Below are 20,940 nucleotides of genomic sequence, written 5' to 3'. Positions count from 1 at the left end.
AATGTGATCATATGCTTCTCTGTCTTGTATATTTTGCAGGAGGATATGGAGCTGCGGCCAAGGCTGCTAAATATGGTAAGGACTTTATTGTTTTGTGTATCATGGAAGAAGATTTAATATCATATTTTCACAGCTCTTTTATTTACCTATTGAACTCATCCTGTTGAAAAGTTCCAGTATTACCTTAAATAAGAACCTTTTAAATTATATCCACCTGTTTGTTCTGCATGAATACCAGGAGTACCAGGAGGAGTACCAGGAGGAGTACCAGGAGGGGTACCAGGAGGAGTACCAGGAGGGGTACCAGGAGGAGTACCAGGAGGGGTACCAGGAGGGGCACCAATTGGAGGAGTTCCAGGATTTGGTGGATACTCACCAGCAGCTGCAGCTGCAGCTAAAGCTGCTAAATATGGTGGTGTGTAAATGACATTATTATATTATTTTTTGACTTAACATTATATCACACTATGAGCTCTAAGATTTGTACTTATGTCTTCACAAGTACAATATACTTACTCCTCATGGATTAATCCTGTTTTAATATATATAGGATATGGAGCACTTGGAGGCACAGGTGGACAGTTAGGGACAGGAGGATATGGAGGACTGGGTGGCACAGGAGGACAAGTGGGACCAGGAGGATATGGAGGACTGGGAGGAGGTGGAGGTGGAGGATATTCTGCTGCTGCCAAAGCTGCTAAATATGGTATATTTTATTTTTTGTCAACTTCTGCTGGATCTCACTGATTAATTAACGTATGGAAGAATGTACGTACTTGCAATTATTTTTAATGCTTAACTATGTATTGTAGATCGGTAACTTGCTTCCAGACAACAAATCATATCAATTAATGTTAAGCCATATTTGTATAAAGCAGTAACATCACTTTTCTATCATGCCACACTAACAGCAGCATGTTGTTACACAGCATCCTAGACTATTAACTATTCTGTAAAGTCTGTTTCTTATCTAACTCACAAACATGAACATGTGTCATGCACCTTACCTTTCTGAACAAACAACCAAACAAACATTCACTGGGAAAAGGTTCAAATATCAGCTGGTCAGCTGACACAGTCTGACCATGACTTGTACTGTATGCTACCGTGCAATTTGTTTACTTGTGCCCTGTTGTACTGAACACACTCCGCCAACTGCTGTCAATCAAATACACACACAGGCCCACACACTCCGCCAACTGCTGTCAATCAAATACACACACAGGCCCCACTACTGAGATGAAAAAGTTTTGTTGATAGTTGCTTTGTTAAACCTGTTTTCCACAGGAGTTGGAGGAACAGGAGCAGGAGGACTGGGAGGAACGGGACTAGGAGGAGCAGGAGGACTGGGAGGAACAGGACTAGGAGGAGCAGGAGGACTGGGTGGCACAGGAGGAGGATACCCTTCTGCTGCTGCTGCTGCCAAAGCTGCTAAATATGGTATATTTTATTTTAGTCAACTTCTGCTGGATCTCACTGATTAATTAATGTATGGAAGAATGGAAATACTTGCAATTATTTTTAATGCTTAACTATGTATTGTAGATCGGTAACTTGCTTCCAGACAGCCAATCATGTCAATTAATGTTAAGCCATATTTGTATAAAGCAGTAACATTACTGACAGCAGCATGTTGTTACACAGCATCCTAGACTATTAACTATTCTGTAAAGTCTGTTTCTTATATAACTCACAAACATGAACATGTGTCACGCACCTTACCTTTCTGAACAAACAACCAAACAAACATTCACTGGGAAAAGGGTCAAATATCAGCTGGTCAGCTGACACAGTCTGACCATGACTTGTATGCTACCGTGCAATTTGTTTACAACTGCTGTCAATCAAATACACACACAGGCCCCGCCACTGAGATGAAAAAGTTTTGTTGATAGTTGCTTTGTTAAACCTGTTTTCCACAGGAGTTGGAGGAACAGGAGCAGGAGGACTGGGAGGAACAGGACTAGGAGGAGCAGGAGGACTAGGAGGAACAGGATTAGGAGGAGCAGGAGGACTGGGAGGAGCAGGAGGAGGATACCCTTCTGCTGCTGCTGCTGCCAAAGCTGCTAAATATGGTAATTGTACTAATTGCTGTTATCAAATCACAGAACTTGTTATGTGGTTTCTATTGGTAGTTTTTACAACTTTGACATTGCCACCTTTAAAATGCTTGGACACTGTCCAGTCTTGATAACCAGCCCCGTGGTACCTACCATTACAGCTTAAATAGAGCCTACGTGATAACGCTTCCAGATCCTAATCCAGTGAAATAAGGGTGATTTGCATACGTCTTCTTTTAGCCATTCATGTCTGCACATGGAAGAGAAGAGCATAAATAACTTTTTTATTGTTGTTATGAATTCTTTAAACTTAATTGCCAGGAAACTCACTCCAAATGTTGCATATTAAACCGCACCACCGGCATCTTTACGTGGATGTAAATTTCTCTTCTGCAGGAGTAGCAGGAATAGGAGGAGCAGGAGTACTGGGAGGAGCAGGAGGACTGGGTGGAGCAGGAGGACTGGGTGGCACAGGAGGAGGATACCCTGCTGCTGCTGCTGCTGCTGCCGCTGCTGCCAAAGCTGCTAAATATGGTAATTAAACTGCAGATTACTATCAAACCTCAGAACTTGTTATGTGCCTCCTGTTGGTGGATCTGGATCCTTAGCAGCAGTGCACTGTGATGTGAGAGGTAAAAAAAAAACACACACCAAAGGCCAGGTGGTAGACCATAAAAGAAACCTGCTGTGTCTGAATCACAAGCAATAGTCTGGCTGTTGTATGTTTTGTTTTTTACAACTTTGACATTGCTACCTTTATAGTCTCAAACCGGGCCCCTAGCCATTACAGCTTAAATAACACTTCCAGATGCTAAGCCAGTGAAATAGAGGTGATGTTGCATATGTCTGCTTTTGTAGAAGAAGAGAGAAGGTCACTTTCAGCTGCAGAGTTGTTTATAGTTACAATATATAAATTAATATTTAAGAGCATCAAACACTCTGGGGTTCTTGTTGGTAGAATCTGAAACCACAAGCAGTAGTCTTGAACAATACCACCAGCTTAAGTTGATTTAAATTTGTTTTCTACAGGAGCAGGAGGACTGGGAGGCACAGGACTGGGAGGAACAGGACTGGGAGGAACAGGACTGGGAGGCACAGGACTGGGAGGAACAGGGCTGGGAGGAACAGGACTGGGAGGAACAGGGCTGGGAGGAACAGGAGGATACTCTGCTGCTGCTAAAGCTGCTAAATATGGTAAAGTCGAGGGGAAAAATACAGACCAAAATCATTGTATTTGTGTTGTAGGTGAGTTTGCATGATTCATTTGTGCATTAAAGGTCCAGGTGGTGCAGGAGTAGTTCCAGGTGGGACAGGCGGAGGAGGAGTTCCTGGAAGAGCCCCGTTTTTACCGGGATATGGATGTAAGAATGCCCCACAGAGTTTTTGATCTACGGGAGCAATATAAAATTTTCTTACTCTGGCGAAAGATCACTTTTCAATCTAACCTCTTCTGGGCATGTTGTGTTGCAGCTTTGGCAGCTGGTGGTAAACCTCCTAAATATGGTAAGAGTACAATATTTACTATTCAACATAGTGTAATGGCTATCTGTCATAATGTGCAGCCAGTTGTAATTTATCTTATGCAGTGCTAAATAAGACATTCTGGCAACAATACTTCCCTCATAACAGTGTAAGAGATATTCGTTCTTTATTCACTCCTCAACAGGAGTCCCCGGTGCAGGCCTAGGAGGAGGTGGTGTGCCAGCAGGAGCAGGTCTAGGAGGAGGTGGAGTGCCATTAGGAGCAGGTCCAGGAGGAGCTGGCGTGCCAGCAGGAACAGGCCTAGGAGGAGGTAGAGTGCCAGGGGGACCAGGACAGATACTTCCTGGAGATGTTTTCTTTAAGCAGTTTTAAGTTATTTTGGTTATCATCTGAATCATGCGTTAATGAGATGAAGATCCTAATATAATAGAGACTGTTATGTTAAGAAAAGTTAAAAGGTTTAGCAGCACTGGTTTGCATGCATGTGTAAATGTAGCATTTCAGTAAATGGTAAATGGCCTGTACTTATTTTAAAACCTTTCTAGTCTTCCGACCACTCAAAGCGCTTTTACACTACATGTCTCATTCACCCATTCACACACACATTCATACACTAATGGCATTAGCTGCCATGCAAGGTGCCAAGGGCTTATCAGTTTTAGGAGCCAACAATTCATACACATTCGCACACTGATCTGTTTTCTTACTTTATCTTATCTTGCTTGTTATTAGATTTCATTAATTAGTGTACTACCAATTTAAGCATATTATACAATTTATTTTATTTTACCAGGTGTACTGGGAGGGACAAGAACAACTGGAGGAGTTGTACCTGGGGCTGAAGGTACGGCATGTGTATGAAAAGATAGTAGAAGTAATGATATTGTGCCATTGTGTTTGTGACTATTATTTACATACAAACTAAGAAGGTCAGTAAGTGTCACAAAACACATATTGATCAGGGTATGTTTTGTGCAGGATACCCAGGCGGTGTGAAACCACCAAAATATGGTAAGGAGAACTTTTAAACTATTATAGTGATGTCAATAGACAATTTCCATTCACCAAAAATAAGGTAGCCCAGTCATAATCCCCCCTAGCCATTTCTTCCTGATGTTCCTGGGGGATCCCAAATCATTCCCCAGTCAGATGGTATATGTAGTCCCTCCAGCGTATTCCTTCCCCATGATCTTCTCTGATTCGGATGTGCTCAAAGCACAATATATGTGCCTAGAGATGTCCGGGAGGTATTCTTATCAAAAGTCTGAACCATCTCAGATTCCTTCAGTACAAAGAAGCAGGAGTTCAAGCTCCAGACCTTATCTGGTGAATCCTGCCATCCTGTAAAGGACACTCATGGAACTGCAATCTCATTCTTTTGGTCAATGCTCAAAGCAGCTGACCATAGGTGAGAAAACATAATCAGTAATACCGCAACATCATCATCTGACATCATCCCTGCTGCTTCATAGCCGCAAAACATCCCAGTGTGCACTGGAGATCATGCAAAAGAGTGAGTTGCAGTCCTGGGCCTCCATACTCTGTACGAGACACAAAGCACAAATCTGACATCCCAATGCCCACTGAGATTTCATAAATACAGAGAATGTGGGCAAAGTTCTCTCTATGGAAAACACAAGGGCCCAGTGGCTTATGTTATTGGCCTTGTTACCCTTTACTCATGCAGTATGGCCACAAGACACAGTAATATGCCAACCTCCAACCTTAGTCCACAAAGCACATGTAGACAGGGCGGGCAAACTCCCATGGCCCCTCAGAGACTATTGCAAGGATAAATAGCTTGTCCACTGAGATTCCAGGCCCTTTCCGAGAGGTGAACCCAACAGTCTAGTTTGTACCCAACTTAGTGTGTCTCTACTGCCAGTTTTTCAAACCCCCAACTTGCACCTGACCCTTACATACAAGGTGGCAGTGCCAGTACAAGCTGAATCTGACACCCATGAGTGTAGGCTTGGTGATCAGGCACTTAGCCCTACCCTGTGTTAAGATAGCGATTCTAAGCCATTGTTAGCATTTTAGTAAGAGATAAAGTTTTGCAAAAACTGTTTGTATTGTAATGTAGCAGTTTATTTGCTGACCTTGTGTCTTTCACATTAGGCGTAACTGGAGAAGGACTCGTTGTGCCAGGAGCTACTCCAATTACGGGTGTCAGTGGTGTCCCAGATGGTTCTGCTGTTGTGCTACCAGGTGGTACAGGTGTTCCTGTAAAACAAGGTAAAGCTTCAAATATGGTTTATTATTTTTTTTTAGATTTTCTTAGGCTTGCTTTGTGCTTTGTGAACGATCTTTTTATTGCATTTACAGCAAAGGATTCAGGTCTTGGTGGAACTCCTCAACCAGGTACAGTGAAATGCAAATATTCTGCATTTCCTTGGATATTTACTGTACACGCATTTACAAAGAAATGTTTTTGCAGTAACTATGTACATCCTATGGAAGAAAGAGGGAGAAGTGCCATTTTCACTCATATTTGACAAGTGCAACAGTGCTGGGCCATCATCCATCCCCTTCCACATTTCCTTTACCCATTTCCTGCACACAGAGCTCACATGTTGTTATAGTGTGTATTGCTAATGCTACCAGCTATTGACCCCCTCTAGCTTACAGCCTCCCAGCTGTGGCAGTAACAAGGTTAATCTCACAGCTTCTGCCTTTTCTAGTCTCTCTCACATCACGCCTGTTTAAAGTACAATGGATGAAACTGGAACCTGTTGTCTTTTGGCAGGGCCAACGCCTATTGCCAAAATTGGCAAGGCCCCCGAGGTCCCACAATCCAGTAAGACTTGCTGTTTGCATGAAACCTCTGACCATGAAGTGAAATTTGTGGTATTTATTGTATATCAATATGTAGTTGAGATGTAATGCTACTCTGGTTGTAAATAGTAGTAGCAGTAGTATGGGACAGACCACACAGTATTTGTGAATATGACTAAAGAAACACTTAAGAATCTTTTGTTTATTTAAACAAGTATTTTAGAGGTCTACACTGATATTTTAGGCAGCATCCTGACTATGCTTCATAAGGGTCCAGTGTGTGACATTTAGGATCAATTGGCAGAAATGGAATTTAATATTCATAAGTGTGTTTTCATTAGTGTATAATTATAGGCTGAAATATGTGCCACCAGAAACTGAATTTGAATCATTTATATTTTAATTTGTATTGTTCAATTTGAATCATTGCATTGAAAAACTGAATCTGAATTGTAATTTGAAATTGAATTTATTAGTTTGGAACTGAACATTCAGTTCTCATAATTCAAATTCAGTTCTCAAAAATCAATTTCAATTTTCTGTGACAAACATCTGGATAGTTGAGGCAGAGCAATCAAGCACAGATACACAGGCCAATCGGCCAATCAGCATCTACTGTATGTGTCTGTGTGTGTGTGTGTGTGTGTGTGTGTGTGTGTGTGTTAGTGGGTCTTCTTTCATGGAGTCTCCCATGTTGAACCCACTGACAGTATAAAAAATGGACAGCGTATACGTGATGTGATCCCTAGGTTGCTAAGGAGCCGTTTTGAAGCTCAAAATCTGTGGCTCTGGCCCCCACCATGCTGCCTCTTTCACGGCTAATCTAAAAATCAGCAAAGACGTGGATCATTGGTGGATTGGCAGGTCTAATGCTGACTAAATTAAACTAACTAAACAAGCCATCTGTAACAGCCCCCATCTGTCAATCAAAAGGGCCACACTGTTAACTATGCATAACTTTAAGCCTTAATTTAATTTGAACAGGTGAGTTAAAACATGTTTTACCCTCAGTACAGTTTTCATGAACAGGGAAATTAGCTATAGAGTCTGAAACTGTTTTTTGTACCAGGCTGTAAACATGTTTATTTCTGCTATGAAGACATTTAAACATGGGGACTTATGGAGAATGACTTGTTCTGCCTCAAGTGGATGATCGAGGAACTACAGTTTTTGGCACTTCCGCATCGGTTTCACAGCCCTGGAGGTTGCCACTTGGTTGAACCACCATGTTTCTGCAGTAGCCTAATACCAAAAGACAAACCAAACACTAGATAGAAAGGGAGCTAGAGAGTTTAGCAGCCACTGTAGTTTCTCTGACATACTTGGAAAGGAACAGTGAGGCAGGTGAGCTATTTAGTTGGTTGCAAGCTGCAACTTCCCCACTAGATGTCACTAAATCCTACACACTGGACCTTTAATATTTGAAGATTTAAATCTTAAAAGCACAATCTCTTATTCAAATGTAAACAAAGGTGCAGCACCACCTTTGGACATGATACAATATGTCAATATATTTTACTATACTATACATTTATTTTCACATTAATGACAGTTGTTCATCTTCTCAAATACTGCTTGGATATATAGAGTTTGATCATTTTACCATGTAGTATTCTGCGTCATTTTGAGGCTGTTAAAGGCTTCATGTAGTGCTGATAGAGGAGGTGATATAGCCTGTCTGGCCATTCCCTCATCATTATGTGAGGTTGTCTCTTTTTCTTAACAGTACTTGTCATGTGCACTCCTTTCCTTTTTACTAACAGCTCCCTGTGCTTGACGAATAACATTCATGCTGTAGTTTATTTATAATAGAAACAATACAGAAGGTACTGATAGATTTATGTTGGAATGTGACCTTCCCACATTTGATGATTTCAGTATGAATGCCTGCATCAGTCATTTTTTTTCCTTTGTGTTACAGTTTAGGCTCTACAGCGGGAGATTTTTGTGTCCTTTCTAGGGTTTAAATTTCAGAAAACCATTGCCTTGAAAGTCTCTAAATGATATAATGTGACACTTATATAGTTATGTACTGCATGTATATGAACTGTGAAGCGCCTGCTATAGAATACTACCTCTCAGTAGATTGTTGTTTCATTTGTTTCTGTCTTGACACGATTTTCTCCTCATGTTAAATCTTTGTTTCATATAATTTTGAAAGGAGTCTTGTCATGTCTTGTTGTTTTTGTTGTTGTTTGTTTTTCCCATAAAATTAGGTTCCTTTTTTATAGTTTCATCATTAACAGCAGCTGAATATTTCATTACTGTCAATGTATCTAAACAGAAAATTCAACATTTTAAAGAACAGTCTGTCTAATTGTGCTTTTTCATTCTTTTTCTGCAACTCGCACTCTTGCGCTGGATGCTTGAAAACAGGCGGTGAGTTCAATATTATCATATATATTTGAATTTACTTAATTCATTTCTGTTGTATCTTTCAACATGTTTTAATGTATCTTTATTTCTGACTGATTTGACAGTTTCTGGTGGAATCGTTCAGCCTAGTGGTAAGTTGTACAGTACATATGTTTTTAATCAATTATAATGGAGGTGTACTTACCGTAGACAGCTTCACTTGATTATGCTTTTCTTTCTTTTACAGCTGACACAGGTGTTGGTAAGTATGTCCAAATTATTTCATATTTATATATATATACAAACTATTATTATATATTTTTTTATATTTGTATGTCACAAGAGGAGCAGGTGTTGTAGCACCCTCTGGTGGTAAAAGCAGTTTTCTTTTTCTTTTGTGCATGTATCTCTTTATAGGATTTGAACCAGATGTAGTGTTTTGTACTTTGTAACCTTTATTATTTTCTCTGTGAAATTGCTCTCTTTTTGTCAGTTAACATATTTTGTGCTCGATGTTGGCTGATTGTCACCTCGGTCTGTGTTTTAATTGGCAGGCCTGTGTCAGCCCTGCATTGTAAACAATCTCTGTTTGTATGTGTGGTCAGTAAAAGTGCTCTCAGCACTGTTCATCAAAATGAGCTGTCCTCACTCACTGTAGACACAAAGTGTCAGCAGTGCAAAACAAGACAAGTGATAGATGCTACACTTACGAAGAGATCCTTCACTGATGTGAAAAATATTAAACCATTATATCAAATGGTCATATGAAACAAATCTATAGCTATATGTTAAAAAGCAGTTTAACAATAGCAATCAAAGTCTCATATATGTCATACACTCACTAGGTCTGGATTCTTATGCCGTTAAATGTTTTACTTTTGACTCTGTCGTTTTTATGGATTAGTTATCACATTTTGAAAGTTTATGATCATATAGTTAATTTATGAGTCTCCTCTCTTAGTTGCAACCTGGAGGTTGGCCAATATTTATACTACAGTTGATGTACAGTAAAAGATACATGTTGTTTTCTTATTGAAACTTAATGAAATGTGATCCATCCATCAGACCACACGGTGGAGACAAACAGCAACAGCTATCATTATTTGTCTCTGCTACAGTCTGTGATTGTAATAAAACACTGCTGTTTGTAGGTGTTGGTGTTGGAACAGGTGGCAAAGCACCTAAACCATTCTTACCAGGTAAATACGACTGATATTTACCTTGTGAATGAAACAAAACCTTGTTTATGCTCTTAAATCTTGTAATGTATACAGTAATGTATAAAATGTGCAACATAACCTCCTTATCTCCACTTCTCTTGCTCGTTGTGGCCAACATGCATTAAGTATTCATTAAGTTGATCCTGGTCATTGCCACACAATCGACATTAAATCAATTATAGAGAAAGGTACTGCATGACTGATTGTTTGTGACCCTGAAGCAGAAACAGAGCATGGTTATATGACTGTTAAAAAATGCAAAATTACATCTAGGTTCATATAATTTGTACATATATATATATTTATATCAGAGTTTATAAATTATATAAATATATATTATAATGTATTGAGTGATACAAGACTGAATAGCTAAGTGCTAACTTCAGCATTGAAAGAGCTCTCATCACAGTACATAAACACACACAGCATCTCAGCTCTGTCGAGCCAGTCAAAACATCCTAATTATGTTATCGATACATTTTTTTATGATTTAGTGTTGTAGGTAATGCTTTCACACACTGGCCTGTATTCATCTTACCATGCACATTTTGTTTAGACAGGTAATGACTTGACTTGAATCGATAAAAGCAGCAGTTAATATATAGAGAAAAGCTGCATCAGGCCTTTCTCTACACGATTATACCTCCAACAGTCATCAGTTTTGTGTATTTGCAGGTTTGCAGTTTTTAGTACTATTCTGCACTATTTTATCTGTGATGGACACGAGAGCACTGTGTTTTTCTTGAATTTAATTTAGTCCAATTCAATTAGTCAAGAATCAAGATAAATCTTGTTGTACCTGAGAGGGAGATTTGGTTGGCTGCAGGAAGATCAATATGAGACAAAACAAATCAAGACGCATTGAATATTAATGTTAAACACACACAGTGTGTAGGGAAATTAACACTATCAAGTAACACAACTATCATTTTCAAGATGGATTTGATAAAACCTACATTTAAAGGCAGAGGTACTGCATTTATTAAATGTGGCGTTTATAAAATTCCCAATGTAATAATGTATAATTATGATAACAGCAGATAGTAAAATCTATATTACATCCCCCTTTAAAGCAGAACCAGACAAAAGATTTATTGATTTTTGTACATAATTTTGTGATTCATCTCAGTTTTCCAAGTAATAAGATATCTAATGATCAAAGAGACAATTCGCTGGACTGGTTGTTTAAGAAGTAAATGAAACTAATCTAATAGTACGATGTAGCTGAAGAGGATGAAGCCAGCATGGACCAGTGTAGAGATATTTATATTCTTCAGTATAACAGAGAATCTTCTGACTTCACACCTCTTTTACTCCAAAGGTACCGGAACAGGTGTTGGTCCAGGCACAGGTGGCTATCCCTATGGTGGAACCTATGGCGGCAAGTTATATATATATATATATTTTTTTTTTCTATTTAAAGTTTTTTAATTAAAATTGCAGTGGCAATTATTTCTAACCTTTCTGCACTTTAGGTACTTATGGTGTTGGTCCCAGCACTGGAGTTGGACCTGGAGTTGGGCCTGGAGTACGACCTGGAGTTGGACCTGGAGTTGGACCTGGAGTTGGACCTGGAGTTGGACCTGGAGCTGGAACGCTGCCTGGAGCAAAGCCTTTGAAACCTCCAGGTACAGTATGTGTTTGTGTGCATGTATTTCTGCTTTAAATGAGCTAAACTTATCCAAAGGTTGATGTCTTATTTCATATGTATGTTTTGGGGTATTTGTATTTACCTTTTTGCATATTATAAAGCCTCATACATTGATGTGTTATGCTTTTGTGTTGCAGTGGTTGGAACAGGTGGAGGTGGAGTAGGAATCCCGCTGGCAGCAGGAAGTTATCAAGGTCAGAACCCATCTACATATCATTTAACATGTAAAAAAAAAAAATCTTATTTGGGAGTCCTATCACAGACAGTAGATATCAGATTTGGGGGAAACACGAAGTATGAAAAGCATGAATACTCCTTATTTCCCTTTTCAAGATAAACATTTTATTTATAGCTGAATAATAGTTGAATTATTGTCATTTCTTGGATGAGCCAACTCCCCCCGATACAAACTGTAGAAGTTAAGGCGACCTATTAGACAATAATGCTACCTTTTTCTGTCATCATCGATTCAGGGGGATACAGGCCATATCATCATGGTTATTTTCAGGGTATGTATGAAAGGAGAGGAGGCTGACAACACTAATACACAATGTTCCCCCAGCTTTAAAAAAACGAAACAACAAAACGTTCTGCCCAGTGCTCGCAGTGACAGTTGGTCGGGAGATGCCATCACATTGCACTTCCTGTGCAGGAAACTGGCCGACATTCGGATAAGTGCCCTTGTGGGGCATAGTGTCAGGAATGAGGCGGCTGCTGGCTGGAAACAAATAGAAATCAACGGATGTCTTAGTTTAGGCAGTATTCACAGTCCTGAGTGGGACGTCTATACAGCAACCACATATAAACCAGTCTACTGTCTTTTGTGACAGGTGCGTTGGCATACCCGGGTGCTGGTGGACTGGGAGGTGTTGGTGGCGGTGGTGGTGGAGCTAAACCACCCAAACCAGGTAGGGTAACAGGCCTGTTACTCTTGGTACATGTAGACGTAATGTATACGCGTTGTGAACTATGTGACAAGCCTCTTTAGCCACTGAAGTTTATCTTGTAGGGAGAAACTCATTAAACAAATGCTCATAAGATCCTCCAAGCTCCAATGCAAGGCAGTTATCCCTGCACTGTTACCGTTAGGAGTTTGTAAATGGAGCAAGTCAACAGCTCAACATTTCCCGATGGAGACTGATTAACGTTAGTAATACTGTTTACATCATGATCAAAGTGTGACGGTTTGAAGATAACACAAGCCCACAGAGAGTCGTGCCCTGAAATAGCAAAAACTCTGCCAGAGGAAGTCTGGATGAGGTTGTTACTGTGACCTCAGCTAAACCGCAGAGGGGAGAAATGACTGTTATGACTTGATTATTATGATGACTTTACATTTGAACAGGCTATGGCAATCTTGGAGGTGGTGGAGGATATCAGCCAGGTGAGGGGCAATGTTTGATCAGTATTTTCTCCTCCCTGTCTCCTCCTGCATCTCTTTATGAATGAATCAAATAACACATTAGTGGGTTAATATGAGACTGGTTGCATTTATCCTTCTCCCACTGGCCACAGAAATATTTGTCTGCACGTGAAATGTTTCCACAGATGGTTTAATAACTTTCCTCGTTTGCCAGTACAGTTTTTCCAACATGGGGGTTTGCCAAACGGAGAATAATTACTGGCTTTTAAAAAAATAGGCCAAGTTGTTATTTTCACTGTCTGTACTGAATGCTGCAGGCTGTTTATTCACAAATATTTATTTAATTATTTATTCAGTGATGGCATTTTTCTGTCAATGGATTTGTTGAGTCTCCACGGTAACAGCTTTTTAATTTTACAGGTGTCGTTCCTGGTCATGGAGGAGGTTACCCCCAACAGCTCTACCCAGGTACTATCAGTGTACAAAGCAGATGTTTGAACGTTCACTTGTTGATGAGGATTTTCTCAGATTTCGTCTGCTGTGAGTCTGTGACAGATGGATACAGAGTACAGTAAACATTATATTTGGGCGGTAAAAAGGATTCTGTATAGTGAGCTTTGAGGAGCACCGGCCGTGTCATAAATCAGTGGAAAGGACCGAAGAGATGAGACAATAGAGTAAGAAGAAAAGAAGACAAGTAGTTAGATTGTTTAGGAGAACAGTTAAAAAATCGCTGTGGTTTGAAGATAATTTTATCATTTTGATTTAGTTTTATTTGATTCAATTCAGATTAATGATGATTTGTTTCACAAGTTATAATCCATTAAAATGTCATTTCTGAAGGCTTTTGCAAGTCTTTTCATTCATAGTTTGTCATCATTGTTTTTTCTCCTACTGGAAGCCAAACATGAGCCCAAATAAGCTAGCTGGCAACCAAACTGCCTCCACGTAGGAAAGGATTTAGAGACCAGACAGTTCTTTAACTTTTCATCCTTGTTTCTGGATCAGGAGGCGGATTAAGGCACAGCTGCCAGCAGTCAGGTAACACAGCTGGATAAATGAAAGTACAGGAAAACTGATCCATTGCTTCTCTCCTTTTAGAGCTGAGAGCATAAAGAAAGGGAGAGGAGAGCTGTGCAGAATGATTTCATCCAATTTATTAAGATCCAAATAATTCGTCCTTTACAAAAAATATTTGTTTAAAGCTCATTAGACCTGCATGTTTGACCTTGTCCCCCTTCTCTCCTTTACTTTATGCCAAAACTCAATGTAACTCCAGCTTCTGCATACTTCCACTATGTGGGTTTCTATGTAATCTCCCATGAATCAACATGTTTTTTTCCATGTCGCTTGTTGACATACAGAAGAGGGATTGTAGCCTCAATGCTGTACATCTCACATTAAACTTGAAAAGTTCTGATTTTTAATAATAGTAAATTTGCTCATGAATACACATAAAATTCTGATTACAGAATTTGATTACAAAATGCAATCGATGGCTTTTCAATTTTAACAAAATTATTTTATTTCTAATTTCTCACACTAAACTTAACATGCATGGGAGGCTGACTTTGCATGAATGATGACGACCTGCATTTTTCTCCTCTGAGCACACAATTACAGAGAGATTAATTGGATTATGACAGGCAGCGGAACAAATTACAATGATATTGATGTTTAATGCAATCTCTCTCTCATTTTCAAAATACATCTGAAGACAATTAGGCTGTGTCAGAGCTCCCTTCATTCAAATTTAATCAGCTTAAATGGGCAAAACCACAAGAGCTTTGCTCTGTCCCAAGCTTTAACTAAGATTACTTTTCAGTGTCTTTCAAATGCAAAGTACAAACAGGAAAACATTACTGTGCGTGCAAGTCTGGTTACTTAAATACAAGCAAGCATCTCTAGATCAGTCAGCTCAGCACCAGATCTAAGTGCCTCCCATGTGATCTACTCTAATGTCAACAGGTTTTCTTTACCACATCCCGGCCAGGACACATATATCAACTAATGTGATCATCTTAGCATTAGTGCTAATGGCACCTTCCCGTCTCTCATTTGTCTTTGTCTTTAATGTTTGTCTAGGTGGATATGTACCGGCCCCACTGACTCCTCAACAAGGTAACAAACCTCCTCACATCTCTCTGTGCACCTAAAACTTTTAATAAATTCATACAAGTGAACCTCGACCCGTTTTCATTTTTCTCTCTTTGCTCGTTGGCAGACTGATGGTAACATGTCAGATTATTTGGATGAGATTGGAAAAGGGTGTGGGTTTGGTACTGTGTGTGCTTATCAGTGCAGATGGCTCTGCACAACCCATGTGAATGCATGATAATCTGCATTTTCCTGAACATCTGAGATTACTGCTTGCAGGATTATTTCAAGGAGAGGAGAGTGTCTGGTTTCTTAGATAACATTTTACTGATTTGAACTCTCATGGTGGCTGAGTTAATAATAGCGTTTGAGGTGGTTGAGTATGAGCAAAGGCCCGATTTGAAGGGCAATAACATAATAATATAAATGTACATACAGTTCCAGTCTGTGTTGCACCAGCCGTTTTTTACGCTGGAAACTGTGGAAGTAATCATTGTAATTTCAGATGTCACAGGGATATGAAATCTCTCCATGAACAACAAGGACTGGTGTTACTGGCTCATAAGATTCTCAACTGAGCCAGTGAAACAGTCTGGCTTATAAATATCAGTGGTACAAATTACGACCCGTAGTGTCACAACTCAACTTCACAGCTGAGGACTGCCCTTGATCTAAGATCTCATTCACACCACAAATCAAGATACCGTATTTCTCTCAAAGACCAAAGAGCAATGAGATTGCCAAACATTTGACAACATAATGTCAACTCAAGGTCTAGTGCAACCTTTTTTTGTGAAGCTTTTCAAACTCTCATCTGCTGGCAAAGACTGTGAGATGTGACTGAAAAGCTGCGGAAAAAGGTAGTGGTAAATGTACAAATGTGAAATCATGTTAGAGAGCTGTACTACCTAAAATTTTAGTAGTTACTGTGCACTAAGTCACCCACAAGGTAACTTACATTTTAATATGGGGGCTTATGGAGATCAACATGTTCTGTAGCCAGCCACTAGTGGCTGTTCAAGGAAGTGCAGATAAACAAGTAGGAAAGCCACAGATGCCAATCCGAGGGGAGGGGTTATGCTAAGTATGGCTTTAGTGTGTCATCGAGCCATGATTTACAACCGCTCAAACAATCCTGAACTCTAAAGTTAAAATTGTAATGACAAACTACTTACACCAAGGTTAAAATTCCAGATATACAGTGTATACACATTTTAATGAGGCCGTACAAGCAGAAGAGCATTTTTGGTTAAAGCGAATAGTTCTCATTAGCTGTTCCTGTTGTTATTTTGCAGCCAAAGCAGCCAAGTACGGTGCATTGCAGGGTTTCCTTGGTGGAGGAGGAGGAGGAGGAGGTGTCTACAGAGGTAAAAGATTACACACATTAGTGTATTTAGCTACTCCAGAACCGTGCTAAAGCTAAGACTAAACTGTGACTCTCCTGGTGTTTGTTTCAGGTGGTGTTGCAGCAGGATGCCAGGGCAAATTCTGTGGGAGAAGGAAGTAGAGGATCGCTTGAGATCCAGAGTGACCTCAAGAAACCATGGTGCTACTGCATGATCTAGAATGTACATTTTATATGCAAAAAAAACCCCATTAGAAATTGTGTAAAGATGTTTTTTTTTTTTTTACTTGACTTCAACGTCTGTTTTTATACAAACCCACCGACCCAGAATTTTGTACACGTTCTAATGTGACGTGTGCTATTGATACTGCCTTCAATCATTAACGTGGTCAAGTTAATCAGCTTTAACTCCCCGTACTGCACCAGCCTACTTACAATAAGAGTGTGTTTGTGTCACCATGCGTTGTTCCTGTGCATGAATGTGTGTGTGTGTGTGCATTTTGTGGGTATGTGTGCATATGGTTGTACTGTTGTGCGAAAGACTGTCTGAACCATTGGCTGCCAATGTGACCTATGAATGATTTCCCTTTCGGTTTTAATCCTAGAGCAAGGTGAGCTGTCCTTAGTGTTAGAGCCCACGCTGTCTCACCTCACTGTGGAGTGCTCGTCACCTCTCTGACATGACACAAGGGCTGGGTTGGTCCAAAAACCGATGAAATCTGACCAATCTCAGCATCGTTTCTGGTTCCCTGTTTCCTCTGCTGCTATTTTTAGGCCTGCTGGGTATATAGCAGCGGGAATTGGGGCTCCGGCCAACCCATCTGCTCTCAGTAACTTTGCTGATTCTAGTTGCTATGCAGTTCAGTTTTCTCAGCATTTTTAGTGTTGCCAAACTTGTGATGTATGAAGAGCATTTTGTGCTCTGAGGGACGGTATGCTGAAGACAATCAAAAAGTGTTTGATTCATTACATGATTTTTTTTTTATTTTAAACACCGGAAAGCAGTGTTGCCTTTTAGTTCCACATAGATTAAAATGTATTTCAGATACTACTCTGGCATGTACATTATGTATGTATGAATGTTTGATCATGTGTCACTGTCCTTAAGTTTGGGATAGAGCGCTTTAGTCTGCTTCGAATGTTTAGTCTCATTGCAGCAGTTATTTACATTTATGTACCTATTTGATTATTCAAGATTTATTTTTTTTGCACCATGCTTCGACTCATAGCTTTATTGTTATCAGGAATGTGTGAACATAAAACCAGAACAATCCTTAACTTCTGCATTTATTCACTGTTTAGAATAGTAATACAGAATAAGACTTTGTTTAATGGGTGTGGTTATGAGGCATAAGCTCCCATTGTTCTTCATTTACTTGAGCTGCTTTTAAAAAAAGGCTTACTGACCAAAGGTTCATGAGCGCTGTTGCCAAGTTGACCCCATCTCTTTCTGTAATTCTGTACTGTATTTTGTACTAATTTGATGTTAGCTGGCTACAGTTCCTTCACTCTCTGCTGTGTAAGAACTGTCTTTGAGCCTCGCTGGGTCAGACCTTGTCTTATGTGCCGTGGGATACTCTTCATCTTTATTTAAAACTGTTTTTATAAGGAGGAACAGTGTGTTTTTTTTTTGCACTTTTTATATTTCCACGACACACATGTGACTTGTTCCCGGATATCCCGGCATTTGCTTCATTAAATAACAAAATAAAATGTGTTAAAAGATCCTGTGTCTTCTCCTTTGTTTTCTTTTAAGTGCATTCCACAGCAGCAGCAGCAGCAGCTTCTCCTATGAGTTGATCAAAACCACCTGGTCCAGGGTGTCCTGGTAGATCAGTTTGCTATGAACCACATACCACAAAGCTATAATATCTCAGGTTCAAGTCCTGCCTGCTTGGCTCTTTTGTTGCATTTCAGTTCTGCTAGATCTTTACAGTCTTTTCCACTGGGCAAAATTAATCAGATGTAGTATATTTTAAAATCTAAAAATGTGTGATTTGGCAGAACTCTTCACTGTAATGTCAACAAACACAGATTAAGGGCAGAGATTTCGCCTCAGTGGTGACTATAAACCCCGTTCTTGTTTTGCCAGCTGGAAATAATGAACTCATGTTGTTGTTTCTCTGAAGATCTCTTGGGATAACCGCTGACCCATGACCTGCATCCTTACGCTGTTGTTCCATCACCATAACCATAACCCACTTCAGAAATACCACAGTGTCACTATGAAACTACAGTATAACGCTTTAATAAGTTTAATAATAACTCAAATCCTTTTGGCTTTGTCACGAATATTTCCACATACCAAAGGAAATGTTCGTCATGTCCTAATAATATCTTAAAAAGTTACAACCAGAGAGTAACTTGGCACCAAATATTTGAAAACAGACAAAGTTTTGGGACTATTGTGCCGTGACTGCGTCTAAATTAGATTAATTATTGATTTAAAGAACTCTCCACTTTTAGCAAAGTAAATGTCTATTCACCTTTAATGTTTTATATTTGTTTTATTGTGTGTTTGCCTTAACAATCTCACACTTTAGCAGGTTCAGCTGACCTGGCTTACACTTCACTCTAACACTTCTACTGCTTTCATCGTTACTCTTTTTACATTTCAACTAACATTTCAACTGCTTTCAGCTCCAACACTTGAACATTTCCACTGCTTTATATACTTACTTTTTACCATATGGACTGCTTTCTTCTCTGTTCACTTCACATTTTAATTCAAAGAAATTGATTTCAATGTTTTGCTGTCAATAAATACACTCAGTGACAGTGACAACTGCTTTCACTATCTGATATGTCAGTGTAATTGTTTTAAATGGTTTCATTCCCTCCTCCTGTTTCCTTATCAGGTCGATTGTACAATAAATTATGATACCGTTATTTTGTATGTTTTTACTGCACCGGCTTCCTCCTGACCCCTCCTCCCTGCCTCTGGAGAAACGCATTAATTAACTGGGGAGTGTTCCTGGTTGGCCGGTCCGTGTCTTCCTCTCCCCGGCCCGGCAGCTTCATTGGTCAGCTGCTCTCTTGAATGAAGCGCCGCAGAAACGTGCAGGCAGGAGGAGGAAGAAGCTGTGTGGGCCGCCGCAGGGAGCGACCAACGCACAGCAACACGACCGCCGGGCGGGCTGCGGTGGTGGTCGCACACCGGTTATCTGTCGACCGTAGGCGGCTGGCTCTCTCCCGGAGCTCAGTGTCGGAGAGTGAATGAGGTTGATGCTGCTCTGCTGCACCTGGAAGGACGAACGCATGGGAGAGGAGGAAGGTAAGGAGCTGCTGCTGCTGGGTGTAAAGAGCCGCTGGCTGCATGCGGCGGCCGGGGCGGGAGATGCAGAGACAGCAGCGCGTCCTCTGCTGCTCCAAACATAGAGGATGCTTCACCCAAACTCGCTGCAAACATGAAGCTTTGCACTGTTTGTTTTTCCGCACTTTTGGGTTTTTCGTTTTATTGACATAGTCATACACACCCAGCAATAGCACTGATGTATCTGCAGGGAGCGTCAGGCTGTATTGTGCTGAAGCCATGTTGATGCACCCGTCATGTTTGGATGCAGTGCTCACCCTCAGGCCATGCACAGGGTTCATCTGCAAGCACTATCCAAACATATTCTGCTTACAAACGGGTTGTTACATCAATAGGATGTTAATTAATTGCTGTATAATTACACCATTTTATAAAGTGATACTTCAGTGAATATAAGTATTTTACCCCAAATATACTCCCAACTTTCCTCATGTATTTCCCTATGTGTGTGTGTGTGTGTGTGTGAAATAATAATAATAATGTAAATAATAATGTCAGTCAGGAGTCAATAACATCCTTTTACCTCTTTATGACACTTTCCAAGATAAATATTCAGGATTTGGAAGATGATGGGATAAGGAATCATATTAGATTTTATATATATTTCTGTCAAATTTTTTTTTTCATTCTTTCGGACATAAAATCAATGAAAACATGCTAAATTTCAACAGCTTTCACTTGGTGGCAGTTCAACTGCATTTACCACCAGATATTTCATTGTAATTTGTGTCTGTTTCAAAAGGAAAGGCAACATTATTTTGTGGGTACTAAACCTGCCATGGCGTTTACTGCACTGGCTTCCTCCCCACCCAAGCATTTTCTGTTTAAACTAGTGAGAAATTATGTATGTCGACATTATTTTGCCTGGAACAACTGCTCTGGAACAAGCTGCTGATGTGTATCACTTTGAATATCTGCTGATTTTTTTTGCATTCAGAGATGCTGATCCTGCAGCTGATCTGTAGCAGTGTACTGTAGTTGTCAGTCAGGTTCACTGAACTTCACAATAGACCTTTCATGCAGTGACTCACTTTGCATTATTGTGAGTTTAGCTCATCTGCGGCAGAAACTGCTGCAGGTTTCTGTGTGAAATGAGTTGGGAGGGGCGGCACGCCCTGTCGTATACCTGCACAGGTTATACAGTATGTCTTTGTATGCCTTCACCTCTCTGGGACTTTTACAGACAGCAGAGTTCAAGAGGACACAATTATCAGGGAGGGAAATGCTCCATAATGAAGAGGCAAGGTGAAGAATATCGATTAATAGGAGGAGAGGAAAG

General features: G+C 40.1%; 2 protein-coding genes across 12 annotated transcripts in view; both read left to right on the top strand.

The window, feature by feature from the left end:
• elna (elastin a) overlaps window positions 1–18,073 on the top strand; it is a 48,664-nt gene extending 30,591 nt beyond the window's left edge. For 2 of the 11 annotated variants that reach the window (XM_019276364.2, XM_019276363.2), the window contains exons 19-46: window positions 40–75; window positions 239–415; window positions 551–646; window positions 1,375–1,440; window positions 2,457–2,594; window positions 3,090–3,254; window positions 3,338–3,421; window positions 3,531–3,563; window positions 3,727–3,852; window positions 4,336–4,386; window positions 4,521–4,553; window positions 5,661–5,777; window positions 5,868–5,903; window positions 6,289–6,339; window positions 8,694–8,696; window positions 8,798–8,824; window positions 8,920–8,934; window positions 9,824–9,871; window positions 11,214–11,273; window positions 11,368–11,520; window positions 11,681–11,737; window positions 12,017–12,052; window positions 12,374–12,451; window positions 12,889–12,927; window positions 13,327–13,374; window positions 14,992–15,027; window positions 16,299–16,370; window positions 16,461–18,073. In XM_019276364.2, the coding sequence (XP_019131909.2) occupies window positions 40–75; window positions 239–415; window positions 551–646; window positions 1,375–1,440; window positions 2,457–2,594; window positions 3,090–3,254; window positions 3,338–3,421; window positions 3,531–3,563; window positions 3,727–3,852; window positions 4,336–4,386; window positions 4,521–4,553; window positions 5,661–5,777; window positions 5,868–5,903; window positions 6,289–6,339; window positions 8,694–8,696; window positions 8,798–8,824; window positions 8,920–8,934; window positions 9,824–9,871; window positions 11,214–11,273; window positions 11,368–11,520; window positions 11,681–11,737; window positions 12,017–12,052; window positions 12,374–12,451; window positions 12,889–12,927; window positions 13,327–13,374; window positions 14,992–15,027; window positions 16,299–16,370; window positions 16,461–16,510 (1,931 nt within the window). In that variant the 3' untranslated portion in view covers window positions 16,511–18,073. The remainder of the gene's footprint in view (window positions 1–39; window positions 76–238; window positions 416–550; window positions 647–1,374; window positions 1,441–2,456; window positions 2,595–3,089; window positions 3,255–3,337; window positions 3,422–3,530; window positions 3,564–3,726; window positions 3,853–4,335; window positions 4,387–4,520; window positions 4,554–5,660; window positions 5,778–5,867; window positions 5,904–6,288; window positions 6,340–8,693; window positions 8,697–8,797; window positions 8,825–8,919; window positions 8,935–9,823; window positions 9,872–11,213; window positions 11,274–11,367; window positions 11,521–11,680; window positions 11,738–12,016; window positions 12,053–12,373; window positions 12,452–12,888; window positions 12,928–13,326; window positions 13,375–14,991; window positions 15,028–16,298; window positions 16,371–16,460) is intronic. The other 9 variants (XM_019276366.2, XM_019276371.2, XM_027280583.1 and 6 more) reach the window with 9 other exon arrangements.
• Window positions 18,074–19,374: 1,301 nt separating this feature from the next.
• Window positions 19,375–20,940, top strand: part of limk1a (LIM domain kinase 1a) — a 48,181-nt gene continuing 46,615 nt past the window's right edge. The window contains exon 1 of the mRNA XM_010752898.3: window positions 19,375–19,622. Within this exon, the coding sequence (XP_010751200.2) occupies window positions 19,565–19,622 (58 nt within the window). The 5' untranslated portion in view covers window positions 19,375–19,564. The remainder of the gene's footprint in view (window positions 19,623–20,940) is intronic.

Source organism: Larimichthys crocea, chromosome VII (genome assembly GCF_000972845.2).
Source record: "Larimichthys crocea isolate SSNF chromosome VII, L_crocea_2.0, whole genome shotgun sequence".
In the NCBI taxonomy this organism is placed as follows: Eukaryota; Metazoa; Chordata; class Actinopteri; family Sciaenidae; genus Larimichthys; species Larimichthys crocea.
Note: the sequence above shows the minus strand (reverse complement) of the source record. Positions and strands in the feature narration are given on the sequence as shown.